The sequence below is a fragment of the Corvus brachyrhynchos genome, unplaced genomic scaffold, assembly GCF_000691975.1.
Source record: "Corvus brachyrhynchos isolate BGI_N302 unplaced genomic scaffold, ASM69197v1 scaffold115, whole genome shotgun sequence".
Classification (NCBI taxonomy): Eukaryota; Metazoa; Chordata; class Aves; order Passeriformes; family Corvidae; genus Corvus; species Corvus brachyrhynchos.
This window is the reverse complement of record NW_008239553.1, coordinates 10,962,987-10,984,574: the sequence shown is the minus strand read 5'-3', so window position 1 is coordinate 10,984,574 and position 21,588 is coordinate 10,962,987. Positions and strand designations below refer to the sequence as shown.

General features: G+C 38.1%; 1 protein-coding gene across 5 annotated transcripts in view; it reads left to right on the top strand.

The window, feature by feature from the left end:
• SIPA1L1 (signal induced proliferation associated 1 like 1) overlaps positions 1-21,588 on the top strand; it is a 140,235-nt gene that overhangs the window by 78,093 nt on the left and 40,554 nt on the right. For all 5 annotated transcript variants that reach the window (XM_008639504.2, XM_008639505.2, XM_017741853.1 and 2 more), the window contains 5 exons: positions 5,172-5,346; positions 12,541-12,644; positions 13,835-13,992; positions 17,585-18,161; positions 19,262-19,536. In XM_008639504.2, the coding sequence (XP_008637726.1) occupies positions 5,172-5,346; positions 12,541-12,644; positions 13,835-13,992; positions 17,585-18,161; positions 19,262-19,536 (1,289 nt within the window). The remainder of the gene's footprint in view (positions 1-5,171; positions 5,347-12,540; positions 12,645-13,834; positions 13,993-17,584; positions 18,162-19,261; positions 19,537-21,588) is intronic.

The window sequence follows — 21,588 nt, the reverse complement described above, 5'->3', positions numbered from 1 at the left end:
GAAAGGGAGGTGGATCTGAGACAGTCAGCATGGCTTCAACAAGGACAAATCCTGCATGACCAACCCAGTGGCCTTCTGTGATGGAGTAGCTACATCAGTGGACAAGGGAGGGGTTGCAGATTTTCTGGACCTCTGTAAAGCCTTGGTCATGGTCCCCCACAACATCCTTCTCTCTGAATTGGAGAGAGATGGATTTGATGAGTGGACTGTTAGAGGGATAAAGAATTGGTCGAATTGTTGCATCCAGAGAGTAGTGGTTGATGGCTCAGAATCACAATGGACATCAGGCACAAGTGGTGCCCGTCAGGGGTCCATATTGGGACTTAGTATCTTCATTAATGATACAGATGAAGGGATTGAGTGTACCCTCAGCAAATCAGCAAGCTGAGTAGTGCAGTTGCCATGCATGAATGATGGGATGCCATCCAGAGGGACCTGGACAATCTCAAGAAGTGGCCCCATGGGAATCTCATGAGGTTTAAGAACACCAAGTGCAAGGTGCTGCACTTATGTATAGGCACAGGCTGGGGATGAACACATCGAGAGCAGCCCTGCCCAGAAGGACTTGTGGGTGCCAGTGGGTGAGAGGCTGGACATGACCCAGCCGTGTGCACTCCCAGCCCAGAGAGCCAATGGTGTCCTGGGCTGCATCCAGAGCAGCGTGGGCAGCAGGGAGAGGGAGGGGATTCTGCCCCTCTGCTCTGCTCTGGTGAGACCCCACCTGGAACACTGCATCCAGCTCTGGGGTCCCAGCAGAGGAAGGACATGGACCTGCTGGAGTGAGTCCAGAGGAGGGGGCACCAAGGTAATTAGAGGGATGGAGCACCTCTGCTGTGAGGAAAGGCTGAGAGAATTGGGATTGCTCAGCCTGGAAAAGAGAAGGCTTGGGATGACCTAACTGTGGCCTTCCAGTACCTGAAGGGAGCCTACAGGAAAGATGAGAGGGACTTTTTACAAGAGCACAGAGTGACAGGACAAGGAGGAATAACTTCGAACTGAAAGAGAGTAGGTTTAGATAAGATATTAGGAGGAAGTTCTAAGCTGTGAGGGTGGTGAGGCACTGGAACAGGTCACCCAGAGAAGCTGTGGATGCCCCATCCCTGGAAGTGTTCAAAGCCAGGTAGGATGGAGCTATGAGCAACCTGGTCTAGTGGAAGGTGTCCCTGCCCATGGTAGGGGGATTGGAGCTGGATGATTTTTAAGGTCCCCTACCAACCCAAACCATTTTATGATATTCTAACAAAACTGTGAGGTTGAATTATCCTTAGTTCATATCCTGTATGTTATTAAGCTCCCATAGTATGGTTTTCTAATACTTAAACTTTGGAAAATCATTAAGGATGAGCGATAGTTAAATTTTTATTATCTGCATCAAAGTATTTTCTGTTTTTGTGGTAATGAAACAGTTTGACACTTCTAGCAGAAAAAGATAAGCACACTCTGTACTAATTAGAAGCTGCATTTTTTCAATTCTAAGCTAACAAAAATTGGGTAACAGCTGCTCTACTAATTAGGTACACAGAATGTTGATCACTTCTTCTTGCTGAGTGTCACACTGTTTCGTTACAGCATGAACAGGTGCCTGTTTGATATAACAGATAAAATGTTTTGTAAATTTAAGAGTTAAGATTATAAAGTCACCTTAGCCTGACTTAGCCATTGAATTTCACCCAGGAATCCCTTCACTGAGCCAAATTTGTATGCATCAGTTTTCATTAGAATAAGATGTCTTTTCTATATTTGAGTGAGGTCTTAAAGCAGTTGGTTGTTTTCATATTTAAGAATTTCCACTTCTTTATTTAAATTTATCTGCCTTCAGCTTTAAGACTTCTGATATTTTTCTCTGCTACATCTTAAAAGTCATTTTGGTGTGAGATTTTTTTTTTCCAGCAAAGGTTTTTGTATGCAGTGATTAAATCATCTGTTGGTCTTGTTTATGATAAACTGAACAGATTGCACTTTTCAAGTCTTTCAGTGCAACATATTTTCTCTGAATTTCATATCACTCTTATGGCTGAGCTCTGTCTCTTCTACTCTTTCAATATCTGCATATGTCATTCAGAGTCAGAATGGGAATATTTTTCTTGCCCTAGTTTTGTACTGGTGGTGTGTGCTCGTTCCTTACTTCCTCTGAGATTGCTAGAGTGGTAACATCTGCTGTTCTGTACATATGGTCCACACTGCTTGTCACCTAGCTGTTCTTTTATTGGATTTATTAAAATGCATTCATTTGAATGGTTCTGTGTTAAACAGCAGTCCAGTCATTTCCTAGGGCTGCACTGGCTTCTTTGCTAATTACCATCTACTAATCTTTGTCTTGAATGCAGACCTCTTGGTAAGTTACTCTAAGTTTACTTCCAAATATGATTTAAAAATTTGAATATTAGGGCAATTACTGATTTATTTCAGTAGAAGTTAATCTTTATGGCAATTCCTCATTCACAGAAATACTGAGAAACGTCACTTGGTTCTTAATATAATTCCCAGTTCATAATATAAACTTGCTGACTGGTTAAATCCAAGCCGTACTTTCTGCTGTCTTGACTGGGTGCTAGATAAATCCTTAAAATGCACTTTTTGCACGTATATGAATACGTAAATGCTTTCGGATTATTAAAATGAAGATGCTACTTTAGTAGTTTTACCACAACAGAATTCATGCTTCAACTTCTTTTTTAGCTTTTTCTTGTAGTTTATACACTTCTAAGGACCGTAGATTTATCAAAAGGAGGTCTAATAATGGGGACTACATGCCTTTCTCCAGATCTGCTCTTTTTGATTCAGAAATGCCAACTTGTGTTGTCCTTAGGGAAACTTTTTTTTCAAAATATAGCAAATCTAAGAACACAGCTAGAAGGCACACCCTGCTCTCTGCATAGTCCTTGTTTAGTTTCTTAGGCTGACATTTTCAAAGCAATAAAGCATGGTGGTTTGCTTGCTCATTGGTGCTGCAGATCCCATTTATGTTTATGCCCTTGAAAATACTTCCTTCACCTAAAGGTGAAACTTAAATATTGCAAGTGTGCTTCATGAGAATAATTTTCCTTGTCCTAACTTGTTTTAAGTGAAATTACTAGAAGCTATTATAATTAGCAGTACAGTTAAGGTGTTGTGGTTCCACAAAGCACTTGCATCCATCCTGTTTCTGTGGGATGGAGAAAACACATCTGAGCAGCAGATGCCTGAATGGTCCGAGACAGGACCTGCTACTGCTGGTATGGGAAGTGCTGGCAGTTGTTCCCACAGGAGCAGCAGCAGTGCCACCTCTCACCACCCTTCCTCGCTCCCCTCCTTTCTCCTCCCATACCACGTGTCTGCAGGCGGCACTTCAACAGGTTGCCAAGCTGGGCATGTCCCATCCCTGAAAGTGTTAAAAGTCAGCTTGGATGTGGATTTGAGCAGTCTGGTCCAGTAGAACGTGTCCCTGCTGCCCATGTCAGGACTTTAGGAACTAGATGATCCTTAAGGTCCCTTCCAACCCAAACCATTTTATGATTTTATGCTGTATGTGAGTTTTGTCATAAGAAATTTGGACATATTTAGAGGATGCAAATCATGTAGTGTGTCAGGTGATAAAATAAGGGATAGTCTGTAGTGGGGAAAGACTAGAACTGTGACATATATATCTGACTTCTTCCGCAGGAGTAAACAAGCCAGGTTATCTTTACCCTTCTTTTTCCCTCCTTGTTTTCCTGCTGCTAATACTTTTATCCCCATCATCATTCATCTTTGGTAGTAAAGGAAGAATATGGTAAAGTTGCAATTTCCAGAGTTTTTAAATTTTAAAATCTACTTTCTTTAGAGACAGAGTAAGACCACTTCTGAGGACCTTTAAATTATCCCATCATAAATATAATAGGTTAAAATTAATGAATTTCTGTTTCATTATGTGTCCACATCATCCTAGCAAGTTCAAAATCCTTTGCCTCATGGCTTGGGATAGAATCTTCCAAGAGCAAATCACAATATATTCAGATAACTTTCCTTCCAGTGCCCTTGCAGTAAGTCTTTTCACTTCCCACTAACCTGTAGCCTAAACTTGTAAATCTCATGCCAGCTTTGATAGATTTTCTTATGGCTTCATTCTGGTGCATGTGGTTGGTGTTTATTTGAAACTGAGCCTTTGCAAAAATTCATGTGTGGGAGGAAAGATTATTTCATGGGCAATAAGGATGCACTTCTACTGGATGAATTACGTGCATAAACTCCAAGGCTCTCCCTTGAGCTCCTTCAATTAGAGTTCCTGCCTGTGAAATTGGTTTTGGAGACAGCAGTAAATGGCTGTGGATAATGCCTTCCTTCTTCCCTTCTGTAGCTTGTCTTTCTGTAGTCCAGATGTAAATGATGCCAGTGTACTCCTTTTGTGTGTGCATGTATCAATTTGGAATTGGTGGAAACAGTTTGCTTTGAAGAATCACAATTACGGTTGGGTAAAAAATTACTTTATTCACATCTTCAACTTCTGCTGCATTAGGAAACATCAACTATCAAATTAGAGGGAAAATGGAAATAAAAAGCACAAATGTATTTGAAGAGCTATGCTAGTAAATAGTATCTTCAAGGTTTCTCAATCTTCAGCATTTCTCAATTTAGCTGTTTTCTTTGTTACTATCATCATATTTAAGTCAGGGAAGACGACCAACTGAATGTCACAGAGTCTTTCAGCATTGCTCACAGGTGAATGTGCTAATAGGTGAAAAATTTCTATCCTCTCTTCGAAATGAGAGCATGTTCATTTTGTCACTTGTTTTAGAAATGAGCACATGATGTGCCCTACCCTTCTTCGTGGAAGGCTTAGCATAGCATGGCAGCCATGGTACCAGCCTAATTGAGAGTCAAGGTCCTGGCATTACTCAGCCAGCACTTCCCATGTGGCTCAGTGTTAGACATTCACTTGCAAGCTGCGGTGTTCTCCTGGAAATAAGCAGCATTCATGTGTGTTTCACTTCAGAAAACATTTTGACATCTTCAGATTAAATCTGCAATCATCGAGGCAGTTACAATAGAAAACAGTGAGAGTATTTGGAACTACACTAACTTTTGAAATTAGACTGATAATCAGGTATTCATTTGGGAATTATGGGTTTATTAAATTGTGGAAGTGAATTCAGTGCATAAGTTGCTTCATCACTTGGTATACACATAAAATTTTAATCTTTTTCCTTTTGCAGTTAAGTTACCAACTTAAAGTGGGTATCATGTACTGCAAAGCTGGGCAAAGCACTGAAGAGGAAATGTATAATAATGAATCAGCAGGTCCAGCCTTTGAGGAGTTTCTTCAGCTCCTGGGAGAGCGAGTTCGACTCAAGGGATTTGACAAGTACCGGGCTCAGCTGGATACAAAAAGTAAGACTTTTTCAGTGTTTTTTTTCCCCCCTTAAGTGAACAAAATGCATGATATGGTTGCTAACTGCCTTTTTGAAGAGAATTCTTAAAAACAAGATCTTTGCTGCAGTTGCTTAATCTAAGTGAAAGCAGAGCATGTGTGTAATTTAACTGTACTCATACGGTCTCTCAACTCAGACAATAATTAGATTTTTGTACTGATTTGGTATGAAATTATCACTAAAGCTACAACAAGAAACCAGTAATTGTGGACCAATTATTGGTATTGCAAATCCATCATCAGTGCGTTGTCTTAAGACTAATCAATACAGCTGGTATATTATTTTTTTTTAATGATATGCTTATAGATGGTCTCCAAAATGCTTTGAGAACCCACCTATGTAACTTCACCTTGAAAAGTTGATCTGCAGTTTTTCTGATGTCTGTTGCATGCAGTTTTTCTTCTAGGCAGTTTTGTCTTAGTCATCCTGTCAAATGTATTCCTCCCTCTGTGCTTTTTCTTTTTTGAGTTATGGAAATTAAACTGGATTTGGCAGCTATGTTACAGCTTTATGTTATCAGCTTTAACTGTTAAACATATTGCAACAAAATGCAGTGGTAAGATGATCTTGGGTGACCGTAACTATAAATGAAACTCCCTGCATTTGGAATCAGTCATGTGAAATACCTGTTTATCAGCTAGCACATGCTGTATTCAATTTGTAGATCTGTTTAAATTACTCAGGGAAATTTTGTCTTGTATTCCTTTTCTTTGAGTACTGGAGCTATCCAGTTCCTATGGAGATCTTTTGCCATTTTTATTTTTAGCAAAGGAAATGAAATAAGGAGTTTGATTCATGAAAGCTGAAAAGCATTCATCAGCTTTAGTGCAGCAGAAGCTGTGGTCTTGTCATGGGTCTCCTGGCACAAATAGAGTACCTTGCTGTGCTTTAATGCTCCATCATTCTGTGTATTGCCCTTAATTCCTACAGCAGTTGTGTTGCCATCTCCTCAGGCTGTTCTTGACCGGTTTGATCATCAATCTTCAGAGGGTTATAAAACCTACTTTGGTTTTAAACCTAAATTAGCACCTATTTTGCCCATTTTTAACGTTGAGCCTGCTTTTTTTAACTTGCAATACTTTTGTTCCCTCTGTTGTAGTTCCTCCCTTGAGTGCATTTCATAGAAATATAGAATGGTTTGGGTTGGAAGGGACCTGAAAGATCATCTCATTTCAATCCCCCAGCCATGGGCAGGGACACTTTCCACTAGACCAGGTTGCTGAAAGACCCATCCAACTGGGCCTTGAACTTCCAGGGATGGAGCATCCACGGCTTCTCTGGGTGACCTGTTTCAGTGCCTCACCACCTCACAGTAAATAATTTCTTCCCAATGTCTAATATAAACCTTCCCTTCTTCAGTTTAAAATCATTCCCCCTTGTCCTGTCACTACACGTCCTTGGGAAAAGTCCCTCACCAGCTCCCTTGTAGGAAATACATATAATTCTCAAGGTGAGTCTTCCTTTTGCACAGCTCTGAACTGTCATTCTATTAGTTGTAAAGATAAGCTAGGTCAAAAAGGAAACGTGTATGGAAAACAGAGAAAACATTTATTTAGCTTCTGGTTTTATATTGTGACCTTGTTACTTTGAGTAGTTAGAGCAAAATCCTCTCTACCCTTTCTTCTGGATTAGTTAAGATGTGAATTGGTGTCAGTCCATGCACACTGGTTTCTAGTACGTGTAAATGCTGTATGATTGAGTTGATTCATCTGCTCAAATATACCCAAGAAAGCTGTGACTGACTTTTAAGTACTCGTTTTGCATTTTCTTCTGAACAGCAGAATTTTCCGGAAATGTTTTGAATTCCTTTTTGTTGCTTCTGAGTCGAGGAAAGAGTTTTGTCCAGCTTTGAGTTCATGTCCTATAATCTAGCACCTACTGAGTGGAACCTTTAAGTTGACTGAATCTCTCCTGGTTTTGAGGGTTATCTTCTAATGAAGGGTTCTCCTCCATGTTGAGAGCTGGCACATCTTTTTCACGTTGCCCAGTAGACTCATTCAGCTCCATTCTGTATCTAAAAACACAAGAAGTCTTTATGTGAACACTTCAGTATGAGCATAGAGGACAGGAAATCCTCTAAGTGGAAACTGCTGCTTTCATGAAGGATTTCCTACATTTTCTCTCAGTCAAGTTTTACAGGCTCACATCTGTAGAACCTCATCAGCCAGAACTGCTTAGGAACTCAAGTTGTCTGAAATCTTTCAGGTTAGAGTGCCTGCAGGATTACTGAGAAAACACATCACTACATGTGAGCATGCATGAGTTCTTAATGAGTAGGTTTAGCAGTAAATGTAAACAATGGCAGCAAACATTTCTAATTGATCTTGATGGTGGTGTGTTTTCCTTTCTGCCAGTGTGCAAAGCACAGACTGGAGATGCTGAAAGAGAAGGTGCTTTGGGGGCACAACACTCAGCTCTTTGGATAGCTGCATTTGGAAACACTTAAAGCATATTCTACACTGGAAATGGGAAAAAAAGCCACTTTGTGGTAGGGGAAATGCTGAAGACCCGAGATGGTCACAAGAGCTGCATCTCAGGTGTGGGGAATATGTGAACAGCAGAATACAGCCAGGCAGTACATTTTCCATAGCTACCCTAAGTAACCAGTTGGTCCTTTTACCTTAGCCTTAACACAGACACCTGCAAAGGAGGGGGTTGTGGTTTTTTACTGTGACTTAGGTTTACAGGCTTTGTTGAAACAGCTAGGAAGTGAGCTTCTCCATCTTCCAGCTCTGTGCTCTTCTGTTGCTAGAGAGCCCTGTCTTGAAATAGTTCTTGCAGTCTCGCTACTCAGTAAATTTTCATGTGTAAGAATTCTATTCCGTGGCAGCACAGCTGATTGCAAAGATGTGCTTAAATCAAATGTCTGTTCACTGACTTGTCAGAAAGGTCAGATCTATATAGACTACTTTGCTAGTTTCTGTACCTTTGACAATACTTTGCAAGCTGTGGAAAGCAGTTGCATGATGTAAGACGTGGAAAGGTTTTTCTCTGTGTGGAGATGAGCTGATTTGTATATGTACTCTGGAAATATTCACAAAATTTTTAATTTATACAGATTTAGAAAAGTAAAGTTGTTCTAGCAAAAGGCAGTTTCAGAACAGTTATTCTTAGAAATTTTTGGAGTTAGGGCCCTAATTGGTAAGTATCCATGACAGAGCCAATTCCTTAAAAAGAGGAATCTCATGCATCCTATTAACTGGCAGCCTATTTAAGTGTATTGGATCCTTCAAGGGCTTTAGTTTTGGATCTCTGCCAGTACCACTGTGAAAAGGAGATGCTACTTTTCAAGTTTTGTTTGTTTATTTCTAGAATTACCAGAGGGGAAACAGTCTATCTCCTGGCAGCCTGCAGACTTTGGATAGGAAATAGAGCTTGAAAATGCCACCTATCCCAGAGTGACTAGGAAGCTTATGGGCATCACTTTAAAGTAATAAACATCACAGTGATCTTTCAAATTATCACTTCAGTCACTTTATTTTATAGTTGTAATGCATGTTTTATTTCCCTCCCCCTCACTTAGTCTTGCATCTCAGTATTTTAAATTGGTAAATGGGATCAGCTTGATAATGCTAGGCCTGGTAACATGGCATGTGTGTCCAACAGAGTGGTGGTGTGGTTGATGCAGGAAATCAGGGAAGTTGATTAATATGAGTTAGGAATTCTATGATTTATCAATTTGGTAAGATTATAAACTAAGCTAATAAAGGTAGATTTCTCTACTAGATGTTTATATACTGCATGGTTTTCTGATTAAGACATAATAGCTTCTGTTTTTATATTCTTAAGTAGATAAAAAAATCTAGGGAATGAATGGACTTCGAATTTCATTTCATTTCATTTCATTTAGGGGTTGTCAAGAAACCCCAATGTTTGTAATGAATTAATACAGATAGATTACCTTCTTAACTTGCACTATATAACATCTTTCCAACCTTGTGGAAATAATGATAGACTTACTCTTGGATCTGTGACTTTTGTTGGGAGACCAACAAATTTTAAGATGTTAAGTTGCTTAAGAAGCAGAAATAGGGATGGAGGGAAGTCCATCTGCATTTCTCTGCATTTGTGTTACTCATGTACTGTTGTATGTTACAAAACAAAAGATTCTGTTCTCATTTCTGTCTGAAAACAACTTTGGTATTACAGAAGTTCATCATGAATGCTTGGTGTAATCCTTGTATATGACAGAAAGAAGAGTAGTGTTGACAGCTGCTAACAAAGCAAAGGTGGAGGAGAGCACCATTAAGCTCTGAAAATATTTCTTCTCATGCTTCTTATTGTGAGCCTTACTGCAGTTTGTAGTAATGGTTGTCCTGCCTTATCAGTGTAACTTATTTTTTGTTCTCCTACAATTCCTTGCAATGTTTCTCTTTGAAACCAGGGAGTCAGATTTTCTACTGTAATGGTTTTTATACAGTTTTCCAGCACAGAGGTTAAGCTGCTGTAGAAGGAGGCTGAAAAAGTCCAGTGGATTCAGTGCGGTGAATTTGTCAGCACTGTGCTGGTGGTATCAGCCACAGTTTTGAGCACTACTGGTTTTAGAAACAAACCACTTCAAATGTGAGTCTGTTAATCCTTGTGAATATAGATGAGAATCATTGGAAGGACAGAAGACTAAGGTGGATTTTTAGAGATGATTAATGATGGAAGGAAAATAGGATCAGGTAACACCTCAGTTAAGTAGCCAGATCCAGTAATAGAGCAAGGCTGGGAAAGCATCGTTAATAGCTATGCCATAAACTGGTGGCCAGAGGGGATGTCTTCAGTGTAAAAAGGTGCTAATGAAATTGTAGATCTCTCAGGCTTCTGTTAAATAGAAGGAAATTGAAGTAGATTGCAGTGCTGGCTTGCAGTTCTGACCCTGAAATGATGGATATTATTCCAGTGCACAGTCTTGGATTTTATTGCAATAGCTGTGATTCGATTTAAAGCAAACACCTGTAATTATGGTGGTGTACTTCAGGAACAGTATTCTGGACTTTTAAAAATCTGAATGGTGAGAGATGCACAGTCTGTAGTGGGTGTGGACTTCTGTTGGTAGCTGGATTTGACTAGGAGAGATTTAAACTGTAAAGTCCTTGGAAATAATTGAAATTATGGAACGTGTCATTTGGATTGTAGTCTGATTATTTAGTTTGCAGAATCAGTGCTGTTCTCAGAAAACTTTTTTCTGCCTAAAATTAAATCCTGCCAGCAAAGTTGGAAATCTAGCTTAAATATGTAGGTGTTCTAGCATATTTTTGCCAGAATTGCTTTGTTCTAGTCCCCCAATACCTTTTGGGGCCTGCCTTTCCCTGTCTCACTTCCCTATCTCTTTGCACCTGCTCCTCCCCCTTTCCAATTATTTGTAATATTTTTGTATGCTCTATTTCTAAAAGATGATGTACAAATCAGTGTATTTACAGTTCAACAGATGAAGCTGTTATGAAGTTATGTTGATGTTTAAGTGACTTTTGGGTGCATCTGCCTCCTTGGGTGTGCACTGCAATGATCAGGCAGAGGACAGAGGCTGCGGTGAACACTGTGCAAGATGAAATGATCCCCTTTCAGCTGTCCTGCTCTTCTAATTAGCATTAAAAAGAAAAAAACTTAGCAGTTAACTGGTTTATCCTACTGGCAGTGTTGAGTTCTGGAAAAGAGAGCCCAGTCTCCTTGAAACATTAACTGAGAATTACTTTTTTTTTTTTTTAAAGATTGTAGGAATCTTTTATTTCTAATTCCCTTTTTATTCTAGATAAGTGATTTAGAAGTGCAAGATCTCTATGTGGCTATAATACAGAAAACTTTCAATTTCATTTTACAGATTATTTTGTGTTTCATTTGTGGTAAAGCTACCTCCATTTTATTATTCTGAATCTGACAGGAAACAAACTTCTCAAAATCTGGGTAAATAAACTGTATATTTATGTTACTGTAAATGCATCACAAATCTCAGATCTGTTGTCTTCTTAGTAACATGATCTCTCTGCTAATAAAAACTCCAAGATATAGTTTATAAAAGCTTTTTAAAACGCATTGTTATAAATAGCTGGGATTATATAATTTGGTAGCATGTTTATATATAACTTCAAATAGCCAGGATGCTTTTTTCCATATATAAAGCTAGTTATTTTTCAAATTGTGTTTGAAAGCAGGCTTTTTGCACTGTGGGCAGAAGTTGTATTTAATAGAATATACTCACTATTTTATCTTTAAATGTTTTACCACTTAAATTAATGAAACATTTCTCAAGGTCACTTTTTTTTAGAGTGAAAGAAAGTGAAAACAAGTTCACAATTCTAATCAAGTGTTGTTTTCAACCAACACTTTGTAAACTGAATAATAGCCCCCTCTTCTTTTTTTCTTTCTAAACTTCATAATCCTAGTTTTTATCATTTTCTCTCCACATGGAAATCTCTCCATCCACATGTAATTATTTCTGTGGCCTGTTTCTGGATCCCTTCTCTTTCTTCTGTAACTTTTAAAATAGGGTGGCCAGAACTCAAAACAGGTGAGATTACCTTAGATTAATATACCAGCATCATAATGTCATTTTTGTGGGCTTTTTCCATCATCGGTTATAAGCATGTTGGCATCCTATTTGGGGTTTTGACTGTACCTGTCCATAAAGCAGCTGTTCTAGTGAAGGTGTTGCCTGATTTCATTATGGTTAATTTCAAGTCCTGATATTTATGCTTAAGAGAACTCATCCTGTTTTTATGGTGGGTTATAGGTCCTTTGCTGTTTAATTATGCATGAGCTCATGGTACTCATTTTCAGTATCTGTCTGCCTTCCTTTCTGAAGTCCTTTTCACATTCCTTACAGTTCAGTTTCATTCCAAGATACTGGGTGGTACTTGAAAATTATGTCAGACTTTGTTGTCACTATTTATGCTTAAGTAGGCTTTCTTCAGGGTCTTCTGGTATAAATTCCCTATTCCTAACAATTTTTTTTGGGAAAAGTGTGCAAAAGTGCACAGGCTCTCTTTATGCGACATTTTCTTTGGCAGGTGAATAAACTCTGAACAAGTTCTTACTTGCTGATATGTCAGCTAGGATTGAGGATGAATAAGAATTCTTGTCTTGGCTGATTTTTTTTTTAATAATAATGAAACCTAATTTTAATTTTTTTTTTTAAATAATGCTTTTATTTTGTCTTCTTTAACTGCAGCTGATTCAACAGGTACTCACTCTCTATACACAACATACAAGGACTATGAAATCATGTTCCATGTTTCTACGATGTTGCCATATACTCCAAACAACAAACAACAGGTAAGATGGGCTATGCCTATTTAGAAATTTTTCCTCCTCCTCAAGAGGAGATGAACTCTTGAGTATTTTTGACAACTTTTATTTGTTACTAGCAAAAAGACACTTAAGGAATCAAAAGTGGCCATCTCTGTGTCAGGGAGATGAGCAAAGTAGATGACTGGTAGGTACATCACAGATTTTTCTCCATTGGACTATTTATTGGTTTTCTGTTTAATTATGCATTACTTTGATGTAAATAGTATGCAATGATGTCATTAGCACATGTCAGAAGGACCACAGTGTACCTGATGATTTTCAATTATTTTAAACCTTCTACAGCTAAGTCAACTGCCCTTTAGGGATTGTGTTCAGCAAATTCTAATATGCACAGAGATAATGAGTGGGTGGGCCAGTGCACTACCCAAGAATACATGAGTCAAAATCCTTCTATCAAGATCCTTTATTTTCCCTTTTTTTTTTTTTTTAACTGTGTTATACTATTTAGGCTGAACTCCTTTGTCACACTGAAGTACCTGCTGTTGTTAAACTCTAATCCATATTGTTTTGTATGATGGATATGCATTTTATTCTAGAAATGATGCTTTGTACTTCTGCAAATAAAATAGAGATTTTCATTTTACAATAAAAGTTAACATAGAATTCTTTTTAGTTTGCTTTTGTACACTAAATGTTCTACTGTTTTGTAGCTTACCTTCTCTTGTACTGTAGTCTTGTATTTACTGAAAGAAGCCTACCGGGACATTATTTGTAGTGTGTCTTAAGGACAATGACAGCTATTTTCAACTTGAAATAGAACCTACCATTGGCTTGTAAAAATGTGTGAAATGGGGGATGTTTTCCTGCTTCCATGTATCACTGATTACTCTCAATACTAACAGAATTTGTTGTTTTTCCCCTTTGTTTAGCTTAAAAGTTTCCCTTTTAAGTTCACCATCTATGCTACATATAAAAATGAAATTCTTATGAAAACAACCATGCCTGAAATTTATTAACTAATTTATTAACTAATTCTGGTACTTGTTATATAAATCCTCAGTTGTTCAATTTTCAGCTTGAAGTATCACTTGGGGAAAGAAATTGAGCAATAGTAGTTTATAATATTGAGAAGTAAATAATTGGAAATTTATGTAAAGTCTGTGTTTTAACCTATGGGTTTTTTTTTCCATTTTCTTTTTTTTTTCCCATTAAAGCTTCTGAGAAAACGACATATTGGAAATGATATTGTGACAATAGTTTTCCAGGAGCCTGGAGCACAACCATTCAGCCCAAAGAACATTCGATCCCACTTCCAGCACGTCTTTGTCATCGTGAGAGTGCACAGTCCCTGCACTGACAGTGTTTGTTACAGGTAACTGTTGCTGGATTCGCTGAAAACGAATTGGAGTGCAAAGGCAGCTGGCATTCTTCTCTGAAATTCTCAGTAGGGAAATGTAGTGAAAGATGAGGGGCGGGGAGGTTTTGAGTCATGTGCATTTCAAACACTTTTAGTAAGTAAATAGACACATACAGACATGTAAATGAAACACGCCCAGTGAGGAGACTGCTACTGTCAGATGCGAGCGCACACACGTGCGTATCAAGCACTTGGAGATTATTTTAAAATTGCCTTCTCACTTCCTTTTCTTCATTAAGAATATGCTAGAAGAATATTTTTACATTGAAAGAAATAGAACAAAGGAAAAAAAAACCTCCAGTTTTTGCTCAATTAATTTGGTTATCTGAGGTTATGCTCCATTTTTGAAATTAAGACAGTTAAAAAGTGTGACTTAGCCTTTCAGGAAGAAGCTAAGCTCTCTGAAATATCTTCATGTCTTATGTCAGTCCAACACAGAAATGACAGAGGATTGTGCAGGAAAAAATCAAGTCTTAATGTGACTTTAAAGTCAATATGATTAAAATAGAAAATGGTAATTGATAGTAACATATAATAAAGAGTTGCAAGAGGAGATTCCTACTAGTAGAATTTTTAAACTAAGTTGCAAGCATATAGAAATAATGTTTTTGAGTTACACTTCTCTTTACTGTCAGTGAAAGTTCTTACCTTTGTTATATAGTGAACTCTTAAGGTATTTTCATTTTTTAATGTTGACTGATCTCAGAAAACTTCTATAAAGCCTTTTAACTTAAGATACGAAATGTCAGAGCAATGGATTTAGAGCATGTATCTTGAAATGAGGTAGCCTTAGAATTAACTTGTTTTTACTGAAATACAAATATTCACGTAAGTATTTTATTAAGGCAAGTGCTTATTTAGAGAAAAATCTAAGACTGCAGTGTCTGAGTTGGTGTATTCATTGTTTTCAAGTACATATAGAAGGTTTAAAGGCTTTTCTCTCCTCAGAAGTTTTTGGTGAAGTTCACAGAGCATTTCTGAAATTGATGCTGAGCTTTGTACATGTATTAACTCTCCTGGACTAGGAATGTTTGTGTTGATACTCATTTTCCGGCAGCTTATTGAAATATTCAACTGTTGCATAATTTATGTGAACACAGCTTGTTCTTAAACTCTTAGACATATGTTTCAGGCCTTATCCTTATCCCCAAAAATGATTTTGAAGCAAAGGGAAGGTATGAAATGCATCCACAAGGGCTGCAGATGCATTTTACACTTGAATTACATACTAAAATATAGATCTGCTTTGGTCTGTTACTTCAAGTAATATGACTGCATATATTTCTTCCTTTTAAAAGGCATGGGAAAGATTTATGCTTGCTAAACTGTAGTAAATTTAAGTATCTGAGTGTTCTGTTTTTGACCTTCAGACTCCTGAATCACCTAATTTTTCAAGTGTTTACAACTACAAGGGCTGGAACCTCACTGGTTACTTAATAGTAATTTTGGCTTTAGTGTTGGTACAGGCTCAAATTTTAAGGGGAGGGGAAACAAGTAGGAAGAATAGTTGGGAGAATGTCAGTGTTCATTTTGATACACAAGACCACCAGAACATCGTATGTTCTCTGTACTGTCTTTAAGATTGAAATATTTTCCTTTTCTGTCCTCTCAGTGCGAACCCTTGATTTAAATTTGTAGAATTCTATTATGAAAAGTTTTTCTAGGAAACTTTTCAAAGTAAGTTTGACCTCTTTTTCACTGAATTATTTGGAACAGTTTCATGGATTCATAATTCTAGACAAAACAGGAAACCATATAGCATAAAAACGTACTGGAATTTATGTTTAAAAACTACATAAAAGGAATAAAATCAAGCACTGTCTTGGCCAGCGATTCTCCCTCCCAGCTAAGATAAACAATATTTCAAAAGTCTGGCATCTCTGAGCATTGCTCACTTTCTGAAAACTTCTCTAGCATGTGTTAAAGATTGAATTCTTATCCCTGTGATCCATGACATTGAAAACTGAACCAAACAAAGTCTTACTGGTAGTTTCTGGTCAGTTTTCATTGCATCCAGTAATTGTGTTTAACACTTAGGTTTCCATTTCTTAGTAACAGACCCTTCAGGACCACTAAAGATGAGTCAGATAGTTGCTTCATGAGCACCCCCTGTTGCATACTTTGAGATATACTGGCATGTATTTGGAGGAAATATGACAGTAATGACATCTTTCAATATCAGTTGCCAGAATATATAATAATTAAAAAATCAAGCAAACAAACAAAAAAAAAAACAAAGGAAAAAATGCCCCAAGCAACTCAGAACAGCAAAAGCAAAACAAACAAACAAAACACCCTACCACTCAAAACCAGAAGATATGGTTATAGATTGAGTGACTTAATTTTTATTTTTGGTGTTCCTATATGCCCCCCTCAAAAGATTTACTCTGAAATCTCAGTTACTGATTTTTTGGGGGAATTTCTCTGATTATGTTTAAGAATTCAGATAAAATCAAAACGTGAAAATTATACCAGCTAGTGTTCTAAGTGAAACACCACATACTTTTCTAATGTGATCAAGTTTTATCCTATGCTTCTTTATTTCCATTACCATGGTATTTTGGCCAAAGTTAGTTAATGCTTTCTCAGATCTAGTTACGGATATGTGGTAAATTCTATTTGAACTGTTGGAACATTTCTTGTCACAAAACTATCGAAGTAGAGTTGTCAGTCTCTTAGGACAGGTTGCCAAGTGAATGATACTGGATTGGAATGTCAAATCTTCAGTGGTTCCAAACAACTCGCATCTGATCTATATTAAAAGAGAATTGGCAATTGAGAATAGCTAAGCTGGCCCCTGTTACCTAAGGCAGTCTTATTCTTGGTCCATCACTTGGTACAGAAACTAAAAGGAAGCGTTGAAAAAGAAAGTATCTGTTTCTGCTGTGTATCTGAACTTTTCAGGAGTTTATTTCTGGTATTTTTGGAGTAGTCTTCTATCAAGGGTATGCAATATCAGCTAGTGAGGTTTTTCAGTCCAGAAATGTAAAACTTAAACAGTAGTGGGATGTATACATGCATTCAGACACCAGATGATTTTCACAGCAGAACTGGCCTTGTGAGATGACTTCATTGCCTTTATCTTTTTAATGTGTTCATTTAAACTCTATTTCTAGTCTTGATCATACACTTGGCATTACTTTCAGATGAGCCTTTCACAGCATTAAGTAGCTAAATTCTAAGCTAGCCTTTTAAATAGTGTGAGTTAGAAAGTTTCTTTTTATACCAAAACCAAACAAAATTCAGAACTGCCATACATGAGGGATTACTTTATAAAAAAAAACCCCTACAGTTTTGTACTTGAAGCTCTTTTTAAGCTGTGGTACTGGGAACGACTCAAAAATGCATATATGCAAAACAGTGGCCTTCTGTTTCTACAGCAAGGGGGGCATAGTCTCCACTCTGTCAACATTAATATGTAAATTTAGGCATATTGCTGAGAAAAAAAAGAGAAAATTTGAGGGAATGTATTGTCTGTAAACAAAAACTGCTGAATTTGCCTAGAGTGAAACACTGTGTTTCTTCCTTATTCTTTTATTTCATTTAGTGTTGCTGTGACAAGATCCAGAGATGTACCATCCTTTGGCCCACCTATTCCAAAAGGTGTGACATTTCCTAAATCAAATGTGTTCAGGGACTTCTTACTAGCCAAAGTCATCAATGCAGAGAATGCTGCTCATAAATCAGAAAAGTTCCGTGCGATGGCCACCAGGACCCGGCAAGAGTACTTGAAAGACTTGGCAGAGAAGAATGTCACCAACACACCCATTGACCCTTCCGGCAAGTTCCCCTTCATCTCGCTTGCTTCAAAAAAGAAAGAAAAGTCCAAGCCTTATCCAGGAGCAGAGATCTATAGTTCTGGTGCTATTGTCTGGAGTGTCCATGCAAAAGACTACAGCAAGGGTATGGAAATAGACTGTCTTCTAGGCATCTCTAATGAGTTTGTAGTCCTCATTGAACAGGACACAAAAAGCGTGGTGTTCAATTGCTCCTGTCGAGATGTGATAGGGTGGACTTCAACGGACACAAATATCAAAATATTCTATGAGAGAGGTGAATGTGTTTCTTTGGAGAGCTTCATCAGCAACATTGATGACATCAAAGAGATCGTCAAGAGGCTGGAGGTTAGAATGTGTTCTCTTGTTTGGTTCCCCTTCTTTGCTCTCTCCTCTCACCCCTTGGCCAAGTGAAACTTCAATTTAAATAATGCCTGGGATTCCTAAAACCGTTTCAATTGTTTATAATGAAATTTTTAAGGACTTCCCTGCTTTTATTTCTTGAACTTCAATATTGCTTTCACTTTTATCAGATATCAGCCAGCCTCAGCTGGTTGTGTGTGTGTGAAAAATGTATTAATACATTAAAAAGACCAGGTCCTTCAGATGCATAAGTTGCTCCCACACAACAAATACAGAAGTGTCATGTTATTTCTTCTTGTTTTCCTTCCCTTTCCCTGTTTTATAGGCTTGCTGTATCTTGTTTCAAATGAATGTGCAATATCTTTGAGACTGACTTATTATGTTGCCAGCAGGGTGCAGTCCCAATCCCCACCGCAACCTTCAGATATTCTCTGAATGTGTGTGATAAACTAAAAATGCAGTGAATCATGGTATCTCCCTATAAAACATCTGTCTGTGCTCATTTTATATTCAATTAAGTTACGAAAGCATGCGCTACATTTCACTGTTTTTTCCTGTAATATCACCACTGTAGTTGTGTAACAACCAGAGAAAAAGGAAATCTAGGCCCTATTAAATTGCTCTTGATGGTATTCATGCTCATGGTAGTGGAAGAGTTGGCCAGTTTACTGTGCTTAGTAGCTGCATGCTACCACATTCAGACTGAAAAGTAATTTTGCAGTTTCCAGAAACAGCCAGAAATGGAGAATGGTTTTTGGTTACTAAAGTGTAAAAGACAGAGATGCTTGTGTAACTCCATGTGTTTTTCTGTTGTGTGCTGCCATGTATCTTCTAAAATTCCTGTGGTTGCAGTAAAAATTCCAAGGCAGAGCTTGAGTAACCCAGATTCTACTGAAAATATTGGTTTGAGCAACAAGACCTATTTCAGCTGATTACGTACCTAGGACTGCAGTATATATCCCTTGATCATGTCCCACCATTATCCTTGGGAGTTGGTTGATTGTTCAAAAATGGAGCCCCCATAACCTCTCTTAGCTCTGGAGGTGTCTCAATACATTAAATGCTGTCTTCATTCCAATTCCCAGCTTGTGACCAAGGGCTGTGAAACGGTGGAGATGACTCTGCGCAGGAATGGCCTGGGCCAGCTGGGTTTCCACGTGAACTACGAGGGCATTGTGGCAGATGTGGAGCCCTACGGCTATGCGTGGCAGGCAGGGCTGCGCCAGGGCAGCCGCCTGGTGGAGATCTGCAAGGTGGCCGTGGCCACCCTGAGCCACGAGCAAATGATTGATCTGCTCAGGACATCGGTCACAGTGAAGGTCGTCATTGTCCCTCCATATGAGGATTGCACACCACGGAGGTATTGTGCAGTAGCTCTGAAATTGTATCTTGTTTTGTGGGAAGAACCATCACAGAGTGTTAGCCTCTAAAAAAACATGGTATAATTATGATACAGCATCCAGTATTTTCAGGTTGGAAGAGGAGAGCAGGAAAAACTGCCCATATTCCGTCTCCATGCCCCCCAAATATTCATTGAATACCATGTGTGAAGAAGTTCATGTAACCATGGAATTTAACATGGAATTCAAACAACTTTTTTGTCATAATTGTGTGTTTAGGATGCATCAAAATTGATCGTACATGTTCCTGCCTGCTTTCCCATTTGTTGGTAGTTTATAATGCCTGTGGATATAATTCTTGGAAGCTAGGAATAGACTTACATGCTTCTATTTTCACAATAAGCAAGGCTGTAAATGATAAGGGTTTATCAAAGGTATGGATTTGGCTGGAGAAATTGCTGCAAATGGTAATTCTTCTTTACTCCAGAAATCCTGTTGCATCTCTCTCACTTCCCCTCTGTATTAAGCCTGAAGCTCATGTCAATTATAGTGCTGTTTTTATAGTTTAAAAATGTTGCTTGATCAGAAATAAGCAGTAATGTGTGGTTTTTTTCTTAAACTGGACATTAAGTCCCTCCATCTTTCCTGAATTCACACTAAAGCTTTTATAATTTTTATGAACTCAGCGTTGTCTGTAGCCTTCAGCCACATCACCAAGTTTAATCCCCACATTCCTGACATCCTATATTCGTATCCTAGAAATGCTGCTATATGATTAAAATTGGATGATGTTTAATAGAACAAATTTGCCTGCAGGCTAGCTGAAGGCTTCTGATAGGTTTGCCAAGAAGCAAGTACAGTTACTAAAATTCAGAGGGTTCCTTGGAGTGAGAAATCGAGAGAGCATTTTGCACTGCTGTTTTTTAATCAGTCAATACCTTTGTAGGGGTATATGCTAAATCTTTGCATACTTAAAACTGGAGCTGAACTTTAACACATTTATTATATTGAGATGAAATCATGTTTCTGAGAAAAGACCTGGTACTTGTATAAGAGAAAAATCTGTGTTTGTTTTTACTGTAAGCAACATGAACTCCTTTTGTAAATGCTAGGAAAAGAGGAGCAGAGAGAAAAGGAGTTTTATTTGTCCTTTAGTTGTCAGTGGAAAATTGAATACATGTCAGGGATTAAAATGAGCAGTGGCATAAGGTCACTCATGAGGTATTTGGAAAGCTTTTGTGCAGTATTTAGCAGCCCGAGCAAATGGAAAGTTTAGCTGCAATCATCGTGAAAGGATTAGAGCAGAAAAATCAGTGTGGAAAGCACAGATCCTATTATTTCTGAACTAAATTAAGTACAGCCAAAACCAGGCTTACTTTTAGCGTATCCAAACCCATAACAGTAAGAGAAATGACTGCACTTTTTGAAATACTGTACTCAGTATCAGAGTTTTGTTGTTGCCTTGTAGTGAGCAAATGTTCATGGTGGGTTATTGCTAGTTATAAAATTCCATAAAGCAACTCTTGATCCCCCCATTTGCTCTATCCAGAATCATAAAGGCTCAAGAACTGTGTCTTGAATTTGTAGCTATCCTACATCTATTACTAGAGACTACAGTTAAGTATTTGCACAAAGCGGTTTTTCTTTTGGCAGTCAGTTTTCTGCAGTCGGAGTCCTTTTGTTGTGTCCTCTGGAGGTCACTGAGTATTTCTACTACAGTAACTTCTGCAGACCTTAACTAAAATGAAGATCTGTTCTGCTTGGAATACTACATTCCTATGGGAAGCAGTCCCTATTCTAAGAAATTGATTGGCATGAAGTTGGAGGAAGATCAGGGTGCAGTTAGATAAGCTGACTTGGCAACAGGCACATGTACAAGGTCAGTAGGAGATGCAAAAATATATCCAAAGACCCCAATTCATGTTCTCATGCCCTACGCAGAGGAAGGCCTTGTTATGGTTCAATCTCTACTAAACCATGGTTATTAAAACACTGCCACTGAACTCATTTAGTGGACTGATTGCTGACCGTGAAGCTAAGGACACAGCATCAAGAGGAAATTGTGCATTCCT